At 52.4% G+C, this 21784-nt stretch overlaps 1 protein-coding gene across 3 annotated transcripts in view; it reads right to left on the reverse strand.

Moving 5' to 3' along the window:
* Positions 1-21784, reverse strand: part of ACSF3 (acyl-CoA synthetase family member 3) — a 66224-nt gene that overhangs the window by 8010 nt on the left and 36430 nt on the right. For all 3 annotated transcript variants that reach the window (XM_055818691.1, XM_055818692.1, XM_055818693.1), the window contains exon 7: positions 21552-21678. In XM_055818691.1, the coding sequence (XP_055674666.1) occupies positions 21552-21678 (127 nt within the window). The remainder of the gene's footprint in view (positions 1-21551; positions 21679-21784) is intronic.

Consider the following 21784-nt stretch of genomic DNA (forward strand, 5'->3'; position numbering starts at 1 on the left):
GCTGGGCGCTGCACCGGGCTGGCTCAGCTGGCTGAGGGCTCGCCCGTGCCAACATCCCTGCACGGCCACTGCCTGCATCCCTGCGTGGCCGTCCCCTGCCCTCCCGGCTCTGGCAGGAGCACGGGCAGGGTCTGCTCACACCTGCCTCACACTCAAAGTGGCACTGTCAGCTCCAAAATGAGCTTTTTGAAGGAGATGCTCCCCAGGCTGCTGCCCTCCCAGATGTTCCCCACACAGCCAGGGACAGGAGGAAGAAGACAGACAGGACTGGGCATGAAGAAGGAGGGGAAACCCCCTCCTCGCCACTCACTTTCCATCCCTGTGCCCCCCACACTGTCGCTGCTTCTCACACGGATCCCTCCAGCCCCATCAGCAGCGTGGCACGGCGGGTGGTTAGCATTATTATTGTGACTATTGTGAGCTTCTGGGACCAGCTCTGTAATTTCCCCCTGTCTCTTTCTTTCTGTCTCCTCTCTCCTGTAAGCCGAGCGTCAGGGTCTTGCTGTCACTTCCCAGGCTGACAGGACAGAGCACGCTCCGGGGGACTGCCGTCCGCCGAGGACAGCCACATTACCCTCTGCCCCGCGCCATCTGCTACCAGCCGAGCACATCAAGACAGCGTGTGCGCCGGCACATCCAGCACAGCAAAGCGCTCGCTGCCTCCCAGGCCAGCGGGGATTTCCTGGGCCAGTGAGACTAGTTAAAAGGATGCTGTCGTTTGCTTAATGACTCTCCCCCACATGCTGCCATTAAACAGTGCTAAGAGCATCATTTCCAAACCCGGCACTGCACCAAGGGCTCGTGGCAAGGGTTGCACCCATCTCCCCTGGACTCCCAACGTGTGTCCTTGTGCATGAGCCCACCCAGCCCCTGCACACAGCCCTGCTGCTGGCGCTGCGCTCCATCCCCTGGCTGTCCCAGCTTTTTCTGCTCCGTTACACAGGCTGCCCCGCCAGCAGGCTGCAGACCACAGTGCCCCTTGCCCAGCAGCTCTGAGCGCTTTGCCAGTGCAGGTACCTGCTCCCCAGCAGGCAGGGGCAACGGAGGTGCTGGGGGGGCATTTCTAAGTGGTGAACGGAGCTCTCCCCCATGAGATGGCACCACCTTCCAAACCACACTTCTGCTGACACTCCTTTCCTGTTGGCCATGTCCATGGCTCCCAGGGAGCGCTCAGTGCCACAGCACAGGGACAGGAAGGATGCTGTGGAGTGGTTCATCAAACTGTGGGTTCAGTACCTGCGTGATGCTGCTCCTGAACCACCATCTCCTCTTGTGTGAGATGGGAACAACTGCCCTTGCTATCTATCACCCGCCCATCTCTCCTCTCATGCCTCACGCCAGGGCTCCCATGCGCCCAGCCTGGCCAGAGGCCAGAGACGTGCGGCTGGAGAGGACCCCAGCCACCCCAAAGATACCCCAGCCAGCTGGAAGATACCCCAGCCACCCCAAAGATACCCCAGCCACCCCAAAGACACGCCGCCTCCTTCTGCTACACCAGCCTCCTGCCCGTGCTGCTCTGGAGCTGCGCCCCTACTCTGCTGTCAGGAGGACCGATGTGAGCTTGCAGAGTAAGACCACCTCACTTTGGGAAAGGTGAACCCCAATTGCACCCCACCACCTCTCCACCCTCGCTCCCAAACCCCTTCCTGCTCCCTCCGGCACAGGAATCGCCCCGGCAGCACACAACAACACAGCCATGCCTGTGCTCAAACACTTCCCGCAGCACCAAGCCAGAATCAGTATTTCCTTCCTCACAGCCAGCTGCGCGGGGACGGGGATTTTGGCTGACGAGAAGATTATGGTCTCTGACACCACATCTCCACCTCTGCTTGCCCGGGCCACCTCCAGCCGGGCTCCTTTCATCAGACAAAGCAGCCAGCGGCAGAAGCCTCCATTGCACGTGGCTCAGCGTCGGTGCTGCGGCGCAGCTGATGCTGCCGAGGCCATGGGATTATTGTTTCCCTGACAGCAGCCATCACCGCTACCTTTGGATTTGTTTCAAGATGCTCAGTGGGCATCTGTTCTGCGAAATGTTAAAGGCTCTGCTGAGCTGCATACTGAACAGGCTCCTGCGCTGGGCGAGCTGGGGGTGGGCTGCACTTTGCTGGAGTTTCAGGCAATTTTATTTTTTATATACGTATATATATATATGTATATATATGTGTATATATATATATGTATATTTATAAAAAATCATAGAATCATAGAACGGTTTGGGTTGGAAGGGACCTTAAAGGTCATCCAACCCCTCTGTCACAGGCAGGGACACCTGCCACTAGACCAGGCTGCTCAAAGCCCTGTCCAGCCTGGCCTGTTGTATACGTATATATATATATATATATATATATATGTACTAGGCAGCAGACTGGCCTGAGCGGCATGGCTCCGAACAGCGAGAGGAGGATGTGGCCAGGCCATCAAGCTGCCAGGGGCTGCCCATTCAGCACCTTAAAGCAAGCCATGGACATCTCCATCAGCCTGCAGACTCAGCAAGTAAGCACCACTGCACGCTGACCCATGGCTCAGCCTGCAGAGACCAGAGGCTGGCATGAACCGTGCCATGAACCACCAGGCACTGAGTGAAAGCCATAAAAGACTTTTTCCAGGCTACCTTTGTTTTAAAAATGAGGCTTTTGGGTGAGATCTATTTATAGGGAAGGGCTGTCTATAGATAGTGACTTGGCACTGGCCGCCGTACTGTGGAATCATAGAATCATAACATCATTTAGGTTGGAAAAGACCTTTGAGATCACCAAGTCCAACTGTTAATGCAGCACTGCCCAGCCCACCATTAAACCATGTCCCTAAGCACCGCACCCACGTGTTTTTGAAACACTTCCAGGGATGGTGACTCCACCACATACCTGGGCAGCCTGTTCTAGTGCTTGACCACCCTTTGAGGGAAGAAATTTTTCTTAATAGCCAATCTAAACCTGCCTTGGCACAACCTGAGGCTGCTTCTTCATCCTATTGCTTGTTATCTGGGAGCAGAGTAGGTGCACACAGATGCATGCCTTGCCCAAATGAACCCAAGCAGCAGCCACGCTGCAATGGAGACCCTATTTCCCAACTGAAACCCCAGACATCTCCGCAATGAAGTTCTTCAAGTTGCAAAATACTTGTTGCAAAGACAAAAGGGCTCTTGTGATTCTGCCACTACAGCCTTTAGTTTGTGCACCTCCTTCACAGAGTGGAGAGATGTCCCGGTGACTAATGGGGATCCTGAGCCACTTTCACGAGACGTGCTGAACAAGAGCCTCTTCGCTTGCAAGAGCCGAGCTACTGGAGCAAACCCTGCCTGGAGCTCCTATGCCAGCACCCTTACCCAAGGGTCAGCTTGTTCCTGGCAAACACAGCAACGTTTCTACATCAAAGGTGTCATGAGCAAACAACTATTGACCAAGAGAACACTTTGGCTGGAGAAAGGAAATGCTGAGCAGCTTGGAGAAGCTCTGAAAGTGGAGAAGTGCACAGGAAAAAAATGAGACTTTCCACGTTAACCATGAGGAATGGTGACTTCAGCCCAGTCTTGGTGCAGAGCTGGGAATGTCTTAGGACCTGCTGGAAAACCACAATGAACGGTGATAGTGCTGCCCTCGTAACAGGTCTGGCCCACTGGGCTTCATTAAGCAAAGACCTCAGCCCTGCCCACGGTGCTGAGGACAGGGTGGCACCCGGGAGCTGCACCTCTGGAAGAGCCCACCCTAGACACAGCCGCTGCCAATACATCCCTGCTCACGAGGGACAGGTGTCACTCTGATGCCTGGAAGGACATCGAGACAAAAGATTGTTTGGCAACATGTGTCACCAGCTTTGTGGCAACGACAGCATCGGCTGCGCTGCGACATGCCAGCTTCAGCTGCGGCTCTGCGAGCCGAAAACTGCAACACTGAGATGACACGAGAGCAACACGGCACCACACTGACTTGCAAATTGTCACATGGCCTTTCCTGCCTTCTGGGAGGTTTTTTGCCATCCCTGCATTACTTATCCACCTATTCCTTTGTGTTTAAAGCAAAAGAGAAGCACTAGGCATTTCCTCAGGGGCTCGCCCTGGTGCCCCAGCCGATGGGACACAGGACAGCACAGGCACCCGAGCATGTGTCCTGCAAGGTTTGCAAACCAAAGCCACGCAGTTACCAACGCCACAAACAGAGCCTGGCCCGGGAGTGCCAGACCGAGTGGATTTTGCTGTTTGCAGCTGCAATACGAATGACTCACTCAGGACCTCCCGGGCTGTGTTGCTGGGCAGGATTGAAACTGGGTAGATCCAGCACCGGTAATGCTCGGCATGGCAGCATTTGTGCACTTCAGCAGTGGGGAAAAGCAGCAGGGAATGGAGGCCAGTGCCCTGGACTTGGGTCCAGCCTCAAGAGCAGTCCTTCCCGGGCTCTGCTCAGGCACTGGCAGCCTGGGCTCACACCAGGTCCAGCCTTCACAGGGGCACTAGCGAAAGATGAAGATAGCAGCAGACAGCGCACAAACCCTTTGCTGGAAGCATGCGGGAGGCTTTATAAGACACATTGTGCACAGCTGTGGTGTCAACGAAAACCTCAGCCCTGCTTCGTTGTCAAAACTGGTCCAGCTTGAGGACGTGGCCCCTGAAGGACAGGAGAGCTGGGATGCTCATGACTGTCTCCCCAGGGCACCTCACAGCTGAAGGGCCTGCGAACATCCCTGCTCACAACTACACAGTGCTTTTGCAGACCAGGTGTCGCTGCACAACAGAATATACCGAGAAACAGCAAAACATCCCTTTGAAAGGGAATCTATTTTGTTGAGAAGCAGGATGGTCCCCAGGAAAGCATTCTGATCGGTCACAGTCCCTGCTGTGACACTGCTGACACTCTGCTCCTGCTGCGCTCAACACCTGCTCATTTGGGAGCCTGTAAGCTTCCCGCCCCCCGTCCGTCCCCCCCCCAAAAAAAACCAAACCCAAACCAACCTCCAGGAGGAATCCCCTGCTGTCACCTGTTCTCTTGGCATGATGATCCCTCATTTCCAGAGAAGAGCTGGATGCTCACCCTCCCGCATTCCTCTGCACTGCCAGTACCTGGAGAATTGCTGCTCTCACCAAACGAGCATGTTGGGGGGACTGGCAGGCTCCCAGCTGGCAGACCCCTGGGAATCTTGCAGGGAAGCAGTCAGAAAAAACAGTCTTTGCCCTTCTCTGGTGCCTTTCAGCTGAGGATCTCCAAGCACGATGATCCAGAGGCTAATTAGGCAGAAACAGGAACAGCTGGCAGGACAGGGGAGGGATGCAAAGGGGCCTCAATTGCTGCTGGAACTGCAGCGGGCAGGAGGCTGTGTGCCTCCACTCTACCCTGGGATTAACTCTTACCTGTCTCCCACTTCCCTAGAATGGTTGTTGATGCTCCTGGCCTGCCCCAGGCTGAGGCAGAGCTCACCCTCCGGCAAAGAGACACACATTGGGGATTAAGACGATGTTTTCCAGGTAGGATCGGTCCAACAGTGTGGGCAGGCAGTGAGGAGCCTGAGCCCCGATCCTGATGCTCTTACCAGTTTGGAGAGCAGAGCAAAACCCTGGGGGCCCAAACCCCCTCTGCCCGAGCAGGGCTCTGCTGGAGTGAGTCTTGCCCCCGGGCCAGGTTTCAGCAGCACGCACAGCTGCACAGGAGCTCGCAGGGGCCCAGCCGAGGCTGCTGGTGGCCACCCTGCCCACTCCAAGGCAGCTGTGGCGCACAGCTGGCAGGCAGGTCCTCCTGCCTTGGAGCCCAGCTTTCCACGGCTGCAGACCAGGTGAACTGTGGGCTGTTACACGCAGCCCAGCAGCAGACCGCAGGAATACTCCTTCCCAGTCTGAACACCGAGTTTTTGGCTTTGGGAGCCCCCTGGAGCAACAAGCTCCACGTGCCCATGACGCCTCATGTCTTTCCATGAGTTTCAAGTTTCCGTGCTCTTTCCAGGCCAGTTCCATGTCTCACTGGTCTCCTAAATTGAAGGAAATTATTTATTTGTAGGTAATGCAGGCACAGTGGGACCGGGAAGCTGCAGAGCATGGCATGACAGCGTCACTCCTGCAGCCACTCTGCCCGTCTTCCCACCCCTCTGAGCACAAGCTCCTGGCGCAGGTCCCAGCCCCAGGCCCGATGCTCAGAGTTTCTTCCCACTGCCAGAGGCTCCTGTGCTTGAGAAAAGCCACGTAAGATGCAGGGTGGACAAACGATTAGAAGGCAAGTGCTAAAGGCCGTCTGTGGGAATTAGTCCTCTCTGTGGCCAAGTGCCCACCTTGATGGGCAGAGGGACAGGAGGCTGTGCGATACGTCTCCGTTCTGGACATAAACTTTTCCCTCCCCCCATACAATGAAAACTGCATCAATAGATCCCCCATCTGCTCACATACATCACACACTTCACTCCAGTTTATTAGCTGGAATAAATCATAAATATTTCATTATATATCAACAACGCTCGACTCCGGGAAGGTGCAATCCATCACCTCGACACTCCTTGCGACCTGCCGCCATGCAATAAGCTTTCCAGTCTATTAAACAAGATTGATACAGTGTGCTAGGATGGACTAGGGGAATTTATTTATGGAGCACTGGGAGAGCGAGGGCATTGAACACATGGTGCTGCATGGGCAAATCGGAGCTGCTCCCGTTAGCCCCTTGGATGGGGCAGCCCAACCAGAAAGCCCTGGAGCAGCAAGAGGCAGAGTCCCCCGAGCGTGGCATGGGACAGCCACCGTGGTAAGAAGATGCCATGCCAAAGCAGGCTGCAGGCTGAACCCCAAGAAGCCCAGATCCAGATGCAGGTCCTGTGCCAGGAAGGGAAGCTCCTGCACCCAGGCTGGACTGCAGGGATGGATCGGCAGAGCTCAGGCAGAAAGCTCCCACCTCTGCCCTGCTCAGTACCCCCATGCTCAGCGACAGAGAGGAGAGCCCAGCGCTGCTGTGGCCGCACAAAGAGCAGCAGCTGCTGTTCTGTGTTGGTGCATGGGTTCCTCAGCACTATGAGAGCTGCTGGGCCCAGAAATATTTACTGTAGTGCCAGGATTTTGTTGCATTTTGTAGCTCCAGGCTCATTTAATGCCACACCTTCTCCTTTACTTCTGCCTACCGTGAAAGCAAACAAGCTCTCCAGTTCAGCGGTGGCCAGCAGCACACGGAAGGGACTTTTCCAATGCACAGTGCAACCCCAGCGCTGCTACTTGACCTCTACTGCCACCACATCGTAACATGCGGGGCACTGCCACCCACGCTTCACCCTTACAAACCTTGCTGCTATTGCACGTGGCAGCAATGCTCCCACAAACTGTTGTTATCTCCCCTCCATCAGAGATGCGAAGATTAAGTGATTCAACGAGGATGACACAGAGCAGCTCTGAGCCCAAGCTTAGTACTCGCAGCCCCTTTCCACGCTGGAGCTGATGGAAAGGCCAGCACCAGCCCGGCAAAAGCATGCTTCCTCTGGCAGGGACCTTGCAGACAGCTGCAGGTCAGCCCCCAGCTCAGGAATCCAACCTCATCCATCCAAGAGAGACCTTGTCTCGCCAAGCCACGTCTCCCTTTAGGAGCAACAGCGCCACTGCTGCTAGTAACTCCGGTTGGATGTTGGGTGTGCTGAGTTACCAACGCCTGCTGGATGCTCAGCAAGATGCTAACCTGCGCAGTGGTAATCCGGAGCCTCTCCGCGGCATGCTGCACTGCTGGGATTGATTAGAGGCAGCCTTGCTCCTGGAGGGGATTGACACAGCCTTGGCAACGATGATGTATGTGTACATATCTATTTAATGAAATGCTAAATGATAGGCTAAATAACAGAAGCAACTTTAGCTTGATTTATTGCATGGAAATGAGTAATGTTTGTCACTGCTGTCAGCCATCTTGGCTAAGAACAGAGGTTACGGGCACAAATTGTAGCTAATTAACAGTAATTAGCAGTTCTGAAATTGTGGATTTTGGCTCCTTCGCAGAGGCCAGTTGTGCAGCAGTGCGTGTCCTGGCTCACGTCGGTCACCTGGCTGGGGGGCCGAAGGCTCGTCACCTCTCCCCACTCACTCCCATGCACCCCAGCACTCCAGCACACAGGTTCTCTGAAACCAGGCTGCTTTCCCAGCCTTGCTCTGCTCCTCCTCTGCTCCCCCACTGCTGTCTTGCATCCCCAACCGCTTTAGCAGGAAAATGCAGCAGGAAAACCTTGGGCTCCTCTGACATCCTCCCGGCATCAAAATTAACCAAAGCCACCCCCGGACCTCATCCTTTCTGCAGGTTCTTGGATCCTCTTTTGAGTTACAAGGGGATCTGAGAAAGCTCCTGCTAATCCTGATCCAGGGCATAAAGTTGAGATCTTGAACTTCTACTTCTGCACACCTTTTCCCTCCTGCACAGACCACGATGGTGAGACCGGCCCAACACCCAAAGACCAATTTGCTGCTGCTGCTGGCGCCTGTCACAGCAGTGGAGCAGCTCCCTGAGGGTACTCAAGTCCATCTACCTTCACCTGATCACTTGGACCAGCAAAATGCATTCCCTGGGCTCACAAAAGACAATGACGAAAAATAAACGGGCTGCTTCTGCCGGGGCAGGGGGCTGCTGCAAGGCACCACTCCTGTTGCGGTGTACCGAGGGTTTGGTGTGCGCTGCAATCATTAATAAAGCATCAAAGGCTCCTGAGGGGGAGAGTTTGAAACTTCTTCAAAAAACACATGCATATTAATAATGCACCAATTATTCATGAGGAAACCATTTCCCCTCCCAGCAACTTCCAGGGCTCCTGCTTGCTCGGGTGCTGCCTGGGTGCAGTGCAAAAGCCCTTCCCAGCGACCCAGCCCTGGCACCAGCTCTCCACTGGGAGAAGTGCTGGCACTGTGCTTCTTAAACCTGCAGCTACCCTGGCACTGCCAGCCCCGGTGCAGCACCTCAACGCTCTCGCTGGCAGCAGCCCTACCTATCTGCTACCTGTCTTGCTGCCAAAACCCTCCAGTGGAGCCAGGGAGTCGCAGAAAGGAGAGCGGGCGGCTCAGCAGCTACAGCCCAGAGATATGTTCCTGCAGTTGCGAGCGGGCAGGTCAGCCCGGAGAGGAGCCGCCTGCTCCCCTCGCAGGTCTGAGAGCCCGGCGAGCCCTGCTGACGATGCTTTGCAGGGCAGTGATGGGTTTCCTAGCAAACCCCAGCCCACAGCCCCCTCAAGGTCCACAGCAAGCTTGGCTTCAACCCCCTGGAAAGGAAGAGCTCTTCAGCCTCTGGTCAGACGCAGGAGCTGCCCTGAGGGGTCTGGATGATGCCTCTTGCTCTCCTGACGTGGGCTGCACAGCCGCACACAGGGAGGGTTGCTGCTGCCTTCACTCAAACTGCCCGGCAGCGGTGGGTGCCCTGGAGGGAGCATGGACAGCCAAAGACAGCGATACAGCGAGGATGGTATCGGTTGTGCCCATGCCTCCCCACAAAACAATATCTGAGAGTAATAGGTGGCTGTCATGCTTTGTGGGCCACTGTCCACTGAGGCAGAGCAAAATTTCGACACTGTTACAGATTTCTACCTGTGTGAAATCTGGAGGTAATTTAATGGCTCACGAGAAAGGAAATAAATCTATTAGAACGGAATCGCTGTTTGTTTACGTATCTTGCCATGAACATCACCACGAGCAGCAGCAGCAGCAGGTGTATGTGCAAGCACCATTTATTTACATAATAAAATTGCCAAGTAGATTTGTAGCTCAGGGGCATCCCTGCCTCTCCGTGCGCGTGCCTAACTCCCATTAGCACTAATGGCAGGCGCTGTGTGCTCAGCAAGCGGGGAACAGACCCTCCAACTGCCCTAATGGCTGGTACTATGAGATGTAGGGATGTAGACTTGGTCAGGGGATGAGAATTACATCGCAGCTTCAAGCTGCTTTGCAGTCCTCCCCATCTGCAAGAGCTGTCGGGTCTGCTGTGAGCTGCCTGCTCCTGGGAGAGAGGGGGTTAAGCAACTGACTTCCCAGTGTCAAAACTTCTCCAGAGACCCCTGGAGCATCCAGCAAGAGGAAAAAAATGAAAAAACGCTCCAGCCTGGAATGAATTCCTGTCATGCTTTGTAATGGGGAAGTTTGTTTGTATTCCACAGGCAGCAGCACTGAGCCTGCTGTCAGAGCCACGCTGGGAGAAAGGGCAAAACCCTGCTGAGATGAAAGAATGTGAAGCACTGGTACAGCCTCCCCTGGCATTTACACCTGGAAAAAAAAAAAAATCACTCAAGGGCATCTCACAAAGAGCTGTGCTAATAAGGCACTCCTCCCCACGATGTGTGGCTGCCCTGGTGGAGTGGGAGATGGAGCGGTGCAGGGAATGCTAGCAGCATCTCCAGGTACCTGGGAGGCGAAAGCTGCAGATAAGAAAAGTCTGATTTCAACCCAGTAATCCTGAGCTGCACTCTCCCCATCTCTGCTTCCAGCTAGGGGAAAGGGGGGAGTTGGGGACTTGCTGCTGGACAGATGAGGAGTGCAGTTACCACTCGTCTTGGCTGATAAATCAGTGATACCTTCCCCTCACACACACGTTTTTTAAAGGTTCCTTGAGTTTCTGGTACCTCTCAGGCAGCAGGGCGAGAAGCCAGGATGATGCCTGCTGACCCCATGCTGCACCGAGGTCTGCCCTCGTGGCTCGCTTGCACAGCGCATTCCCTTTGCCACCCCAAAGGGTGTTGGGTGCAAATCCCCCCCTCCATGCTCTGCCCTACACCCCAACCTGACCGCCATGAGTGGGCTCACGCACCACAGAGACCTGCCTCTGCTCACAAGAGGACTTTTCTCCTGGGGGACCTGGCTCAATCAGCCGAGCACAGGAGAGAGGGCAAGGTGGTGTTTAGGCAGGGACAGGTTAACCTCTTGTGTCACTTTGTCCTGCTGCACCGTGCCTTCACGCGGGATTCACCCCAAGGGTGCAAAGGGCTGGTTTAAGGCTGGCGGTGGTGTTGGCAGTGCTCTAAATCCCAGAGATGAACAGAACTAGCAGCTTGAGCTTCATCTGCAGACACATCAGGGGAGCTTGGAAAGCATCATCCACTGCATCCCTTCCAAATTCCAAACCCACTCCCACCCCCTGCAAGACAGGTTTCCCAGCATGCACAAACGGCCAGCAGGTTTTGGCTAGCAAACACAGAGGCCCATCTCCATCCTACAGTTTCAGGACCTCAGGGATTGCTGCATATGGTCCCTGCTCCAGCCTTGGCTTAGGTTGGCATCAGACCCCCTTCCATGCCATAAGCCAGCAGACAAAGTCCTGAACACCAGCTTCCAGCCAGGAGAGGACAGGACCAAATGGATTAACAGAAAACTCAGACCTTGGCAAAGTCTGGCAGCATCCTGGGTCCTGCCTGCCCTTGGCATCGGTGCTGTACCTCATTTCTGGGTACACTCGGCACATGTAGCTCAGCATGACTGGGAGCCTCTCCAACCCTTCAGCACATCGCAGACCTGAAGGACAAGCAGCAGATGAAGACTCCACAGGCTGCACACCCTGCTCCAAGGGTGCCATACTCCTCTAACAGAAAACAGCAGACAAACCAGCCAAGCCTTTGAACGTCTCTGCAAGCCAGGCAGCCAAGACTTTGCAGGTTCACTCATCATTACCAGGAACTCATGGGTGACTGATATGACACAAGTACGCTGGGCAGAGGGAGCCCCCCTGCCTCCTGCAGCCAGAATTACTGCAGATGGGTTTGCCCAGAGGACAAGCCAGAAAAGAAAATGGGTAAGTAAAAATGAAAAACGTTTGTGTGGTGTTTTTTTTCACATTAGCATTTAAATATTTATAGAAATCCCTGCAGACAACAAGATGAAAAAGAAAACTCAAAGACTAATAAATAAGTAAATGCTCCAAGGTGTGGCAGCCCAGCTGAACACAGCTGCCACTCAGCTGGCGAAACTCTGAAGAGCGTGGTAACCATACGTGCACAGCTAAAAATAATAATTGTGATAATAAAAACATTAGACTAAACCCCTCTGCTTTGGCTTCTGCCCTCTGCAGAACAGCTGAGGGATCAATTACACCTTAGCTAAAGAGTGCAGTATCTCTTCTTTTCTGTGCAGTGACTTGTCCCAGTCTCCGGTGAGACAAACTATTAAATAAAGCAGAGATAATGATGGGAGGCTGTTGACTAAGAGAGGCAGTGGTGGGATACGAGGAAAGATATCTGCCTTAAATTGTTTGCTTAAATATACAGAAGCCTATACTTTTGCTTACAGCATACTACCATTAGTCGTAAGTAAATATGTTCTCAATTGTCTTGAGCGAAATCCAGAGGGATGACTCTTGTGGAAAGTAAAGAGCCTCTCAAAGCCAGGGATGTTCAGCTCTTCATCAAGCACTGTTACCAGCCCAATAAAATACCTAACAAAAACCTCACCACTTCACAGTGCTCAGTCTTGGATCACGCTTGCTAAAAGTGATCCCTCGCTTTCCCGTGCTGAGGAAGGAAGGAAACCGGGCCACTGGCTTCCTGGCTCGTCCTACGAGCTGTAATCAACATGGCAATTCCCTGATCCTGCTCTGCTCACCGCTGTGTGCTGGTTTAAGTAAATCAAACACCAAAAATTGTTCAGCAAGCTAAACAGATTGTGTGGGCACCGGCAGAGTGCCTCAAGCAACAGGAAACCCGGCAAACAAGGAGGAAGGGAAAGCTGAGGATGCAAAATAAAGTGGAAAAAAGACAGACAGACAAAGGCGGAAGGAAGGTCTATTTTCAACAAATTTCCTCTTGAGCTGGGCATCTCTGGTGACAGGTCAGGGCTGAAGATAACCCCCATCATCACCCAAACCTGAAGAACAGGCACCCCTGTGGCAAGCAAGGCAGCCCTTCCCACCCGTGGGTTGCTTTAGGGGAAGCTCCCGGTGTGGGATGCTGTGCAAAGCAGCCCACCAGGACACAAACAGTGTGTGTGGCAGCTGGGACACAGGACCCAAAACCTGCAGTGCAACTGTTTGAGCATCCCCACTGACCTGCTCCTGCTCTCTGCCCCAACTCCTCGCAGCCTCTGCAAGGCGAAGGCCCTACAAAATCTCAGAGTGAGCAAACGAGGAGGTTTAGCTCCTGCCAGATGGTTGCCAGAGTGAAACCTTCCTCCCAAGAGCTGGGCACGGCAGCTTGAGCGGGATGAGGCCAGGCAGCAAGCAGGCTTGCCTTGGCAAGGAACTGAAAAACGAAGCACAAACAGTCTGTATGTAGATCACAACTCTTGTCTGGAGCAGCGAGTTGCCAGTCTGGCATCTGCAAAGCTCAATGCTGTTTGCATTTTGGGCGACTGCTTCAACATTCAGTCTTAATCGTTACCTCTCCTACCCTGATGCTCTCTGCGGGGCTACAGTAAATCCAGCCCATCAGTCACTGCTGTAGACAACTCTCTGAAGCACCGATCCTTTCTGCTGAAGAGGCTTTCCAAAGCCTCATGGTCACGGGGCAATCAGTGGTAGTAAAGACACAACAAACACTTAAGTCTTCACAGCACCCAAACCATGAGCATGGACCAGTGAAATTCCCTGGGGCCCCGTTCCAGTCGTACTCAGGACAATTTCATGCCATGGTCCTCTCTTCTGCACGACTGTGCAGGGATCTCACTCAGCTGATTTGATTCTGACCTTTCCCTATGGGGTATTTAATTTGGCACTGGAGGAAACATGCTATTTATACAGCAGTAAGTAGCCACTTGAAAGAAAGCCTTGCCAATGATCCCACGGGCTCTGCCAAGTACCATGAGAAAGACGATTGTTCAGCCCATTTCTTTACCACATCCTGAGCTCAGTCCTGCACTTTCCCTCTTAGCCCACTTGCTGGCTTGCAGTTCTCCTGCTAGATCTTCTGACAGGCTTGCAGAGCTCAGCTTGACGTCCCTACAACATAACCCAGCTGGAACTGCAGCCAGGACTCCTTGCAATAGTCCCTGGGATGGGATGGGAAGAATCATTCTCAGTGACCAAAGCCTAAACGAGCCCCTCTCCCTTCAGGCTGCCGTAGCACAGCTTGAAAGGGAAAAGCAAACAGGGACTGGAAGGGAACAGCCTGGATTTTGGAGATGCAGGTGCCTGCTGTTCCCACCGGCTCTCAGTTGGGGTGCAATTGCTCCGTGCCTCTGAAAAATTGGACGTCGTGTAGCAGAGGTTCTCAAACAAGTAAAGGGCTGGCATCCAAGATGTTTGATACAACTAGAGCAGAGCTTTGCAGAGAGTAAACAAATTCTGTGCCAAAAGCCGCTCTCATTTACAGCTACAAAAATCCCAAGTCACTCTCTGAACTGCTGAAAACACCAGTCTTGCAAGCAGTCAAGGAAACACAGGGCTTCATTTCGCTGTGTCCTGATGACCCTAAGACTTCCAGCCATCAGGTAAACCCGGCAATATTGTCTCCTCAAGAAGAACGAATAAATACTGAGGCAGGAAGCAGAAAAAGCAAATTCCCTCTCCACAGTGTTAGAAGTGTGTGTGTATAAGGAACATTTTGAGAAGATAAAGGAATCTTTACACACAGCTGATATATTGGACACCATGCCATCTTTATGTTTTTACTTCTTAAATGAGGGCTGAGTGGAAATGTGAGCCCAGAACACATCTGGTTTGGCTTCACCGAGAGGTGCCCAGCAGGTGCCTGCAGCCTCTCCTCCTGTCCTGTGCGATATCCCAACGGGATAGCCTTCCTAAAGCAGCACATGGAGCTGTGTTTGGGGTATGCTTGGCATTTTTTTCGGGTGTCCCTTCACGTCATCTGTGGGGATGTGGGTCCAAGTTCTAAGCCGCTAGCAAAGGGAGCAGGTGAGCACTGCCACCCTGCCCAACTCATGAGCTTAAGCTATGACAGACTCAAAAAGAAGCTCCCTCAGCCCAGCCTTGGACGAAGACAATGCTTCAGCCAGCAGGCTTACCAAACTACATCATCTGCAACACATTATAATTAAAGAATTGTTCCTTTAAAGCTAGAATTTGCATTAACTGGATTTGCGACTAGGAAAGACACTGCAAACAAACAGAAAACCTGCAGATTAGGATGCTAATCAGATGCATTTCTATTTATAATCTGCCTTGATCAAGCTAAAGTATTTTCTGTTTCAGGTGTCAGTGCTACACCCACGAATGCAAGCAATTCCCCTGGCAGGGAAACACCTGCTAGTCTCTGGAGACAGGCGAGTGCCAGGGAAAAAGCCTATGCCGGTGGGACGGGGGGTGCGTCGCTTGCTACTTCTCCTGCCCCTTCTCCTTGGGGACCAGCCTGAGAAGAGGGATGGGTTGTGTCTGGCCAAGGATGACCTAGCCAGGGTGTTTCCTCAAACACCAGATTTTTCTGTGCTGGAAAACTGCAGGCAGCTTTGCCTCTTCCATCAGAAGTGGTGGGCTGGAAATCTCCAAAGAGCTGTGGCTGGGAATGGCAAGGATCTGCAGCTGGTGCCAGCGGCCATACCCAGCCAGGGACTGGAGAGCTCAGTCTGCAGAGGACAGATGGACATCAGGAGATCCCTGAAACCTGTCTGAGAGAGTCACTGGGCTTCTTCCCTTGGGATTCACAGCTGCAGCAAGAGCAGGTCCCATTTCTGCAGCAACCTGCAGTGCTAAGTAGGATGCTCCCAGCTAAGCCAAGGCTTATCCTTGGTGCCCGAGTTTGTAGATCGCAGAGGAAAGGCCTGAGCTGAGAACGGCATGTTCAGCAAGCAGAGGCAGATGCACAGCGTGCTGCCGACTGCCCAAGCTTGGCAGCATCTGAACGCCTGCCAGAACTGATGGGTGTTTCTCATTTCTCCTGATGGTGTCTTACTCCAAATTAAGAACTTTTTCCCTTTTTTTTCCCTGGAGCTCCCTCTTTCACTCCAGAACATCCATAAGGAATAAAGAGATAGCAGGTCCACCCTGTTCTCCTTTTCTTCTAAAGCCTTCACTAATGCTATATGGGAAGTCTTTGGGGCCATAGGAATTATTGTTAATGAAAGTCCGGGGAGGGTTGTGACTTGCATAAAAGGATCTAGCAAGAATTCGGTGATAAACCAGGACTTAGCAATGTGAAAACCAGCTGCAACGTTGTTTTTTTAAATGCAGCTTAAAGAAAGAAACTTAAAAGACATGAGTCATCATTTTGAGATGTGCATCAAACAAGTTAAATAACTCTTACTTTCTTAACGACATATTAATCAAAGTGCATTGATTCTTGAATCAGATTCTACTACCAACAAGCCTTCTATCTTCTCCATCCTGATGCATGCATTAAGAGAGTTTTACTCTGACAGATACAATATAGCAATCAATAAAATCTTATTATATGGAGCTGAGATACATGGATTTGTTGCAGGATTTATGCACTACTTTCAAACCTGGTGCTATTTCATGTCTCAGCCTTAATCTGTAATTGAAAATAAATCTCCCTGAATACACCAGATTCTAATTTTCTGGATGTATGGGCAAATGTGAATGGAAGCCGGCCTTCCCTCAGGGAGAAGTCTGCTTTCTGATCGTATCACTCCCCCTGTGCACACCACTGTGTTGCCAGATTCTTCTGGAGAAAGCACCCTGCCTGGCCCTGCGCAGGCAGGAAAACATGTGCGCAAACGGGCAGCGCCTGGTCACCACGCTGTGCAACTCCATCACGCCTCCAAACCCTCCGTCCCCTTCCCCACACCTCCAAAGACACTCACTGCCCGAGGATTGCTGCCTCCTGGGCAGAGACAACGCAATCTGACAGCACTAGAGCCTGAGTGACATGAGCATCGCAAGGCTAGGTTGGATGAATAAAGATCAGGGAGAAGGATGACGGGAGACGCGGGTGTTTCTCAGCTGCTTTCCTCCAGCTCCCGGGGTTTGCTCGGGGATTGCTCATAGAATGGTTTGGGTTGGAAGGGACCTTTCAAGGTCATCTAGTCCAACCCCCCCTGCAAGAAGCAGGGACATCTCCAACTATATCAGGTTGATCAGAGCCCTATCCAACCTGACCTTGAATGTTTCCAGGGATGGAGCATCTACCACCTCCCTGGGCAGCCTGTGCCAGGGCTTTACTACCCTCATTGTAAAAAATTCCTTCTTTCCTTATTTCTGTCTTCCATCCTTCCTGCTCAGCAGCACGTGAGCCTGCGTGGAGATTGCCTCTCACCTCACAAGGCGTGGGACAGCTGGGAAGGTAATGCAGGCATTTTTCCTTTGGGTTCGTCTCAGTCTGCAAGGGCTCGGTGCCGCTTGGATGTATGACAGCAGGTGGATACCCAGCAGTCTCCCTGGAAATGGCTGGAGGGGACTTTGATCTAAGCAGCTCTGTCAACAGCATTAATACAATAAAAATAATCAAATTCACTCAGATGGGAATGAGAGAGATGGAGAGATAGGCAGACAACAGTGCAAATCGGAGGCAATAAAGAGGACAGGAGCAACAGCAAATCACCTATGCAACACCACGAGTTCAGATGCTTCTCAAAAGACCCGCAATCTTGAATTCATCAAAAAGTCACTGCAGCATCATGGCTTTTTTTCTGCTTTCATTTTTTTCCTTTAACACATACACACGTGCTTGCTCCTTTTCTAAGCAGAGGCACAAAATGGGCACATTTTCAGAGGGAGGTCTGCATGGCCTCCTGCGTGGCACATACACGGTATCTGCCTCTCATCCCAGGGGAAGGAAACACAGGTTTGCAGTTGTTGCACTAAGTGCCTGGTCTTTCCAAGATTTCCCTAGAAACCGAGCAGAGAGCTGCAGAAGCATGCTGAGGAGTGCTGGCGGCTAGAGTATGCATCGCTATTTTTTTCCTCCTATCGTGGAGGGAATGACCATCCTCAATATGAGGCTGTTTTCTCGGGAAAGACAGTTCCATGGGAGAAAAGGGGATTTCAATAAAGGAGTTGTCAATCAGACAGGAATATGACTGCTCCCATCAAAGTGTTGGCTCTTCTTTTTTTGGGTCCCTATACTTTCTGAAAAAAAACCCCATGATAACTCAATTTACAGGAATAGCAACCAGAAACAGAGAACTGGCCTGAGGAAGGCACTACGGAAATAAACAACATGCAGCTAGAAAAGACTTAAAAATGCAAGACTCCTTTGTGAGCCTCGCATTGGAGGAAGCAGCCCAGAAAAGCACCCAATGGAACACTTCAGCAGGTGGCTTGCAAGGTTTAAGCATCGTCCCTCACCCCAGGGGCAGGTGTGGAAAGGAACGGGCACTCAGACTATGCAAGCCCCATGCAGCAGTTCCAGGTTAACTCTGATCACAAAACCAAAGGAGGGAACGAACTCCACTGACTCTTGGCTTTGGTACCTCCGAGGATGGATACCCAGGCAGAGCCCCACGCTGGTTATACTCAGCAAAGCCAGCAGGACATACCACTCCGTGAGATGGCAGTAATGCACGGGGAGGGTATGCACGGAGTGCACGGAGCCCGCGTTCGGTGCTCAGCATGCAGAGACATCACATCGCCTTCTGTTTAATAGTACAGCAAGTGCCAACCGCGAGACACTCCTCCCCACGTGCCCCATCCCTGTGCAGTGCCACCCCAGAGCAGTGCCCTTCCAGTGACAGACTCCCACAAAGTGCTGCCAGGCAGCATGCCAGGGCTCCCCCTGCTATAATTATTCTTCATTCGCTGACCCACTGGTATTTTGGATCACCATTAACAATGACAGCTGAGGAGCTACCCGCACGGTCTCCAAATTTACCCTCTCAAACCTCGTCCCTGCCGCAGCTGAGTGCACATTCCCCATGTCCTTGGGGGACGTGGGGACCTGGTGGCTGGCTGCCTGCAATCACACCGTCATCTGCTTTAGCTGACCTGTAGGTCACTTGGGTGGGGACCCGCACAAGGGTCCGGCAGCGAGGGGAATGCTAGCACGGTCTAAGAAATACTATCACCCATTTTTTGGGAGCACCATGCACACGCGTGCAGCCTCACTTTTAAAACACTGACCTGTACAACCTGCAAATGTCAGATACAGCAGATCATAGCCTGGTAGCGGCCAGGCTTTGCCTGTTTTGGATTCTGTCAGTGTAGTCTCCGCTCCAAAGTCACCCACCTCTGCTTAATGGGGATAATTCACCTTCCAGATCCCAGTTGCTATGATGGGACACAACCTCCTCGCTTCCCTGAAGTGTTTTTTTTACCACCACAGGGACATTAGCCATTTCTGAGTGATCTCTGAAGACTGTCACCGTGGCAGTGGCAGCAGGGCGAGCAAGGGGCGACAGGGCTTGCTCACGGCACTGCCAGCCAAATGAGGCTTAGGAATAAAATAGCCCCATTGACCCAACATCCACCAGAGATGCAGCAAGCAGTCAGGGGAGGAAAGAAAGGAAAGAAAGGCAAAGAGTGGGGAACGGGATGGGGAAGAGGGTTAAAAGTCTGCTGTCCTCCCTAGGCAGCTGCAGGGACATTGGGGAGGCAGCCTGGCCAGGGGTCTGCCACTGAGGGTGTTCAGTCAGGTACCCTCAACCTGGCCCAAGCCCCCCAACGGCTGTCTCCACTCCTCCCCCCCCCCCCCCTTATTTCTAGCTCTGAGTTTTGCTCAGCTAGCGAAAGGGTTAAGTTTAATTTATACTGATTTCTATTTAATATCATTCTCTCCCCGTAGGAGCCGGCAGCTGTGAGCTGATTGTACTCTCTCATTATGCAGTCTGTATCACTAATGGCCTGTGACAAAGGCATGCCATCTTCCCGGCCTTACCCCCGAGAGCCAATTAAACACACATACTCCCTTCCTGTTTGCAGCGCATTACAATGAAATTAAACTGAATTTCAAAATCATTTTCTCCTAAAGACATCTCTTTGCAATAATTAATGCATGCTATTCCTTTGCATCTGAAATATTCATCAGGAGTGTCGACCAAAAAAATTTTTAAAGCTGATTGCCCTGTACCCTACACATTGCCTGATGATGCTCCAGTCCCAGCCTGCGGTACCTGCCCGGGATGGGGACCCATGGTGACACTGCTGGCAGGGCAGCTCCACGTCTGCTTCTGGGTAACAATAATAATAAATCACAGCTTCTTCAGGAACCATAAATAAGACTACACAGAAGGCATCAGAAACCCAGCCTGACTCCTGACTTGGTGGCACTGCTAACGCACAGTGAAAGAGGGGACTGGCAAAGTCAGAGCTGTGTATATGCTAAGGCCAGGCAGAAATGAGCCAGCCTGCCCGTCTACACTGGCAAGATTAACCGGCGGTGGGGCTCGGTGCAGGCAGACAAGCGCGCTGCCTTTATCTACCCCACTGCCCAAACAGCTGCCAGCCGGCAGCGGGGGCAGCAGGAAGGTGGGCACGCCAAGATACCAACCAGCGGCCGGGGCCAGAGCCTACCCACCCATCCTGCGGCTGGTTTAGTTCTCAATCTAAATTGCAGAATGGCCCCGGGGGCCAGGAACCTCTGACCAAGGAGTCTCTGATGCTCGCCATGCCACACGCAGATCGGGAGGTGTAATTTGAAGCACATAACTTATTCATGGCCTGTCAGATCTATTCCATTTGGGAAAGGTCTTCAGCCTGGTATCCTCTTGAATTTGTTATCCCCATGATGAGCAGGATTAGCCATGAGTTCTCCTCCGAGAACTTGCCATCCCAGCCACAGCAGCTTCAGGTGGGGACAGTCCCAATGGCATCTGCTGCTATCACAGGGTAATGCGATCTTTCTTCTGTTTGCAAATATTTGACAAAACCTACCAAGGCACACACTGGACCCACCTGCAATAGGTATTATTATTATTAGAGTATTACTGTCTAGTGAAATTTGATTTGAAAGAAGCAAATATCAGAGGTTTTCCCATCCCTGGAAACATTTTATGCTTCAGAAACTGTTCCCTTGCTTGAAAGGGAAAGGCAAATCCTAAGAAAACCCAGAAAAAGACACATTTCTTTTGCATTTCTGCAATGTATCACATGTAAAAATAAAATAAGCCTTAGTTTCAGATTAAAAGGTCTCATTATTTGGAAGACCGAGACTTTTCACTTTAAAAAAAATGTTCTGGCAATTTCAAAACCCTTGCCTGAACTGCTCCCACACTGAAGACACCCGCTGTGATTTTTCCCCAGAAAGTTCAGCTTTCCATCAGTTAGTATTTTCTGACTTACAAACAATGGTTCCTTGAAAAGCTCCCTCGTGACGCCGGCAACCAAGCCCATGACCCCAGCCCAGCCCATGCGGCCGCGCTGCCCGTGCTCATGGCTTCAACCCTACGCACCTTGTCCTTAAATACTCAGTCATAACCAGGAGAGCAAACTCCCCCACAGACACCCAGCAGGAGGCAGGACAGATCCAGCACCTTGGAGTTTTCCACTGATGTGGTCCCCATGTAGATTAAGCTAAATCCCACCCATTTACAAAGTTTAAGTCCCCATAAAACATTAAGCACCAATATAGTATGCTTACAACCCCAAACATACCCCATTACTTGGCTAACTGTAGCCAACATAAGCAAAGCCCCTGCCCGAGCCCAGCGTTTGGAAGCATGTCCAGCCTGCATCCCTGGTCAGGCTGTGACCACCCATCTCCAAACCCCCACCAGCAGCCAGGGAACCCCAGGGACCAAACCAGAGCTGCTGCCCCCCGTCTCCCTGGGCTGCCCTCTGCCAGGCACCACGGGGAAGCCATCCCAGTACCTGTTTTGAACCAGCCGTCGGGTGTGAAAGCATCTGCTGTTTCTTTGGGTCTGTTCCAGTACTCGCGGAAGACGGAGGGTCCCTTCACAAGCAGCTCCCCTTCTTGCCCCTCAAGACCCGGTGTCACCTAGGACAAGCAGACAGTGAATGCATCCCAGGGAGCAGCAGCAAGGAGTTGTCCCTGCAGCCGCATTGCCTCCACCACCTGTCCCCCAGCACCATGGTTTGCTATG

The sequence above is a fragment of the Falco peregrinus genome, chromosome 14 (genome assembly GCF_023634155.1).
Source record: "Falco peregrinus isolate bFalPer1 chromosome 14, bFalPer1.pri, whole genome shotgun sequence".
In the NCBI taxonomy this organism is placed as follows: Eukaryota; Metazoa; Chordata; class Aves; order Falconiformes; family Falconidae; genus Falco; species Falco peregrinus.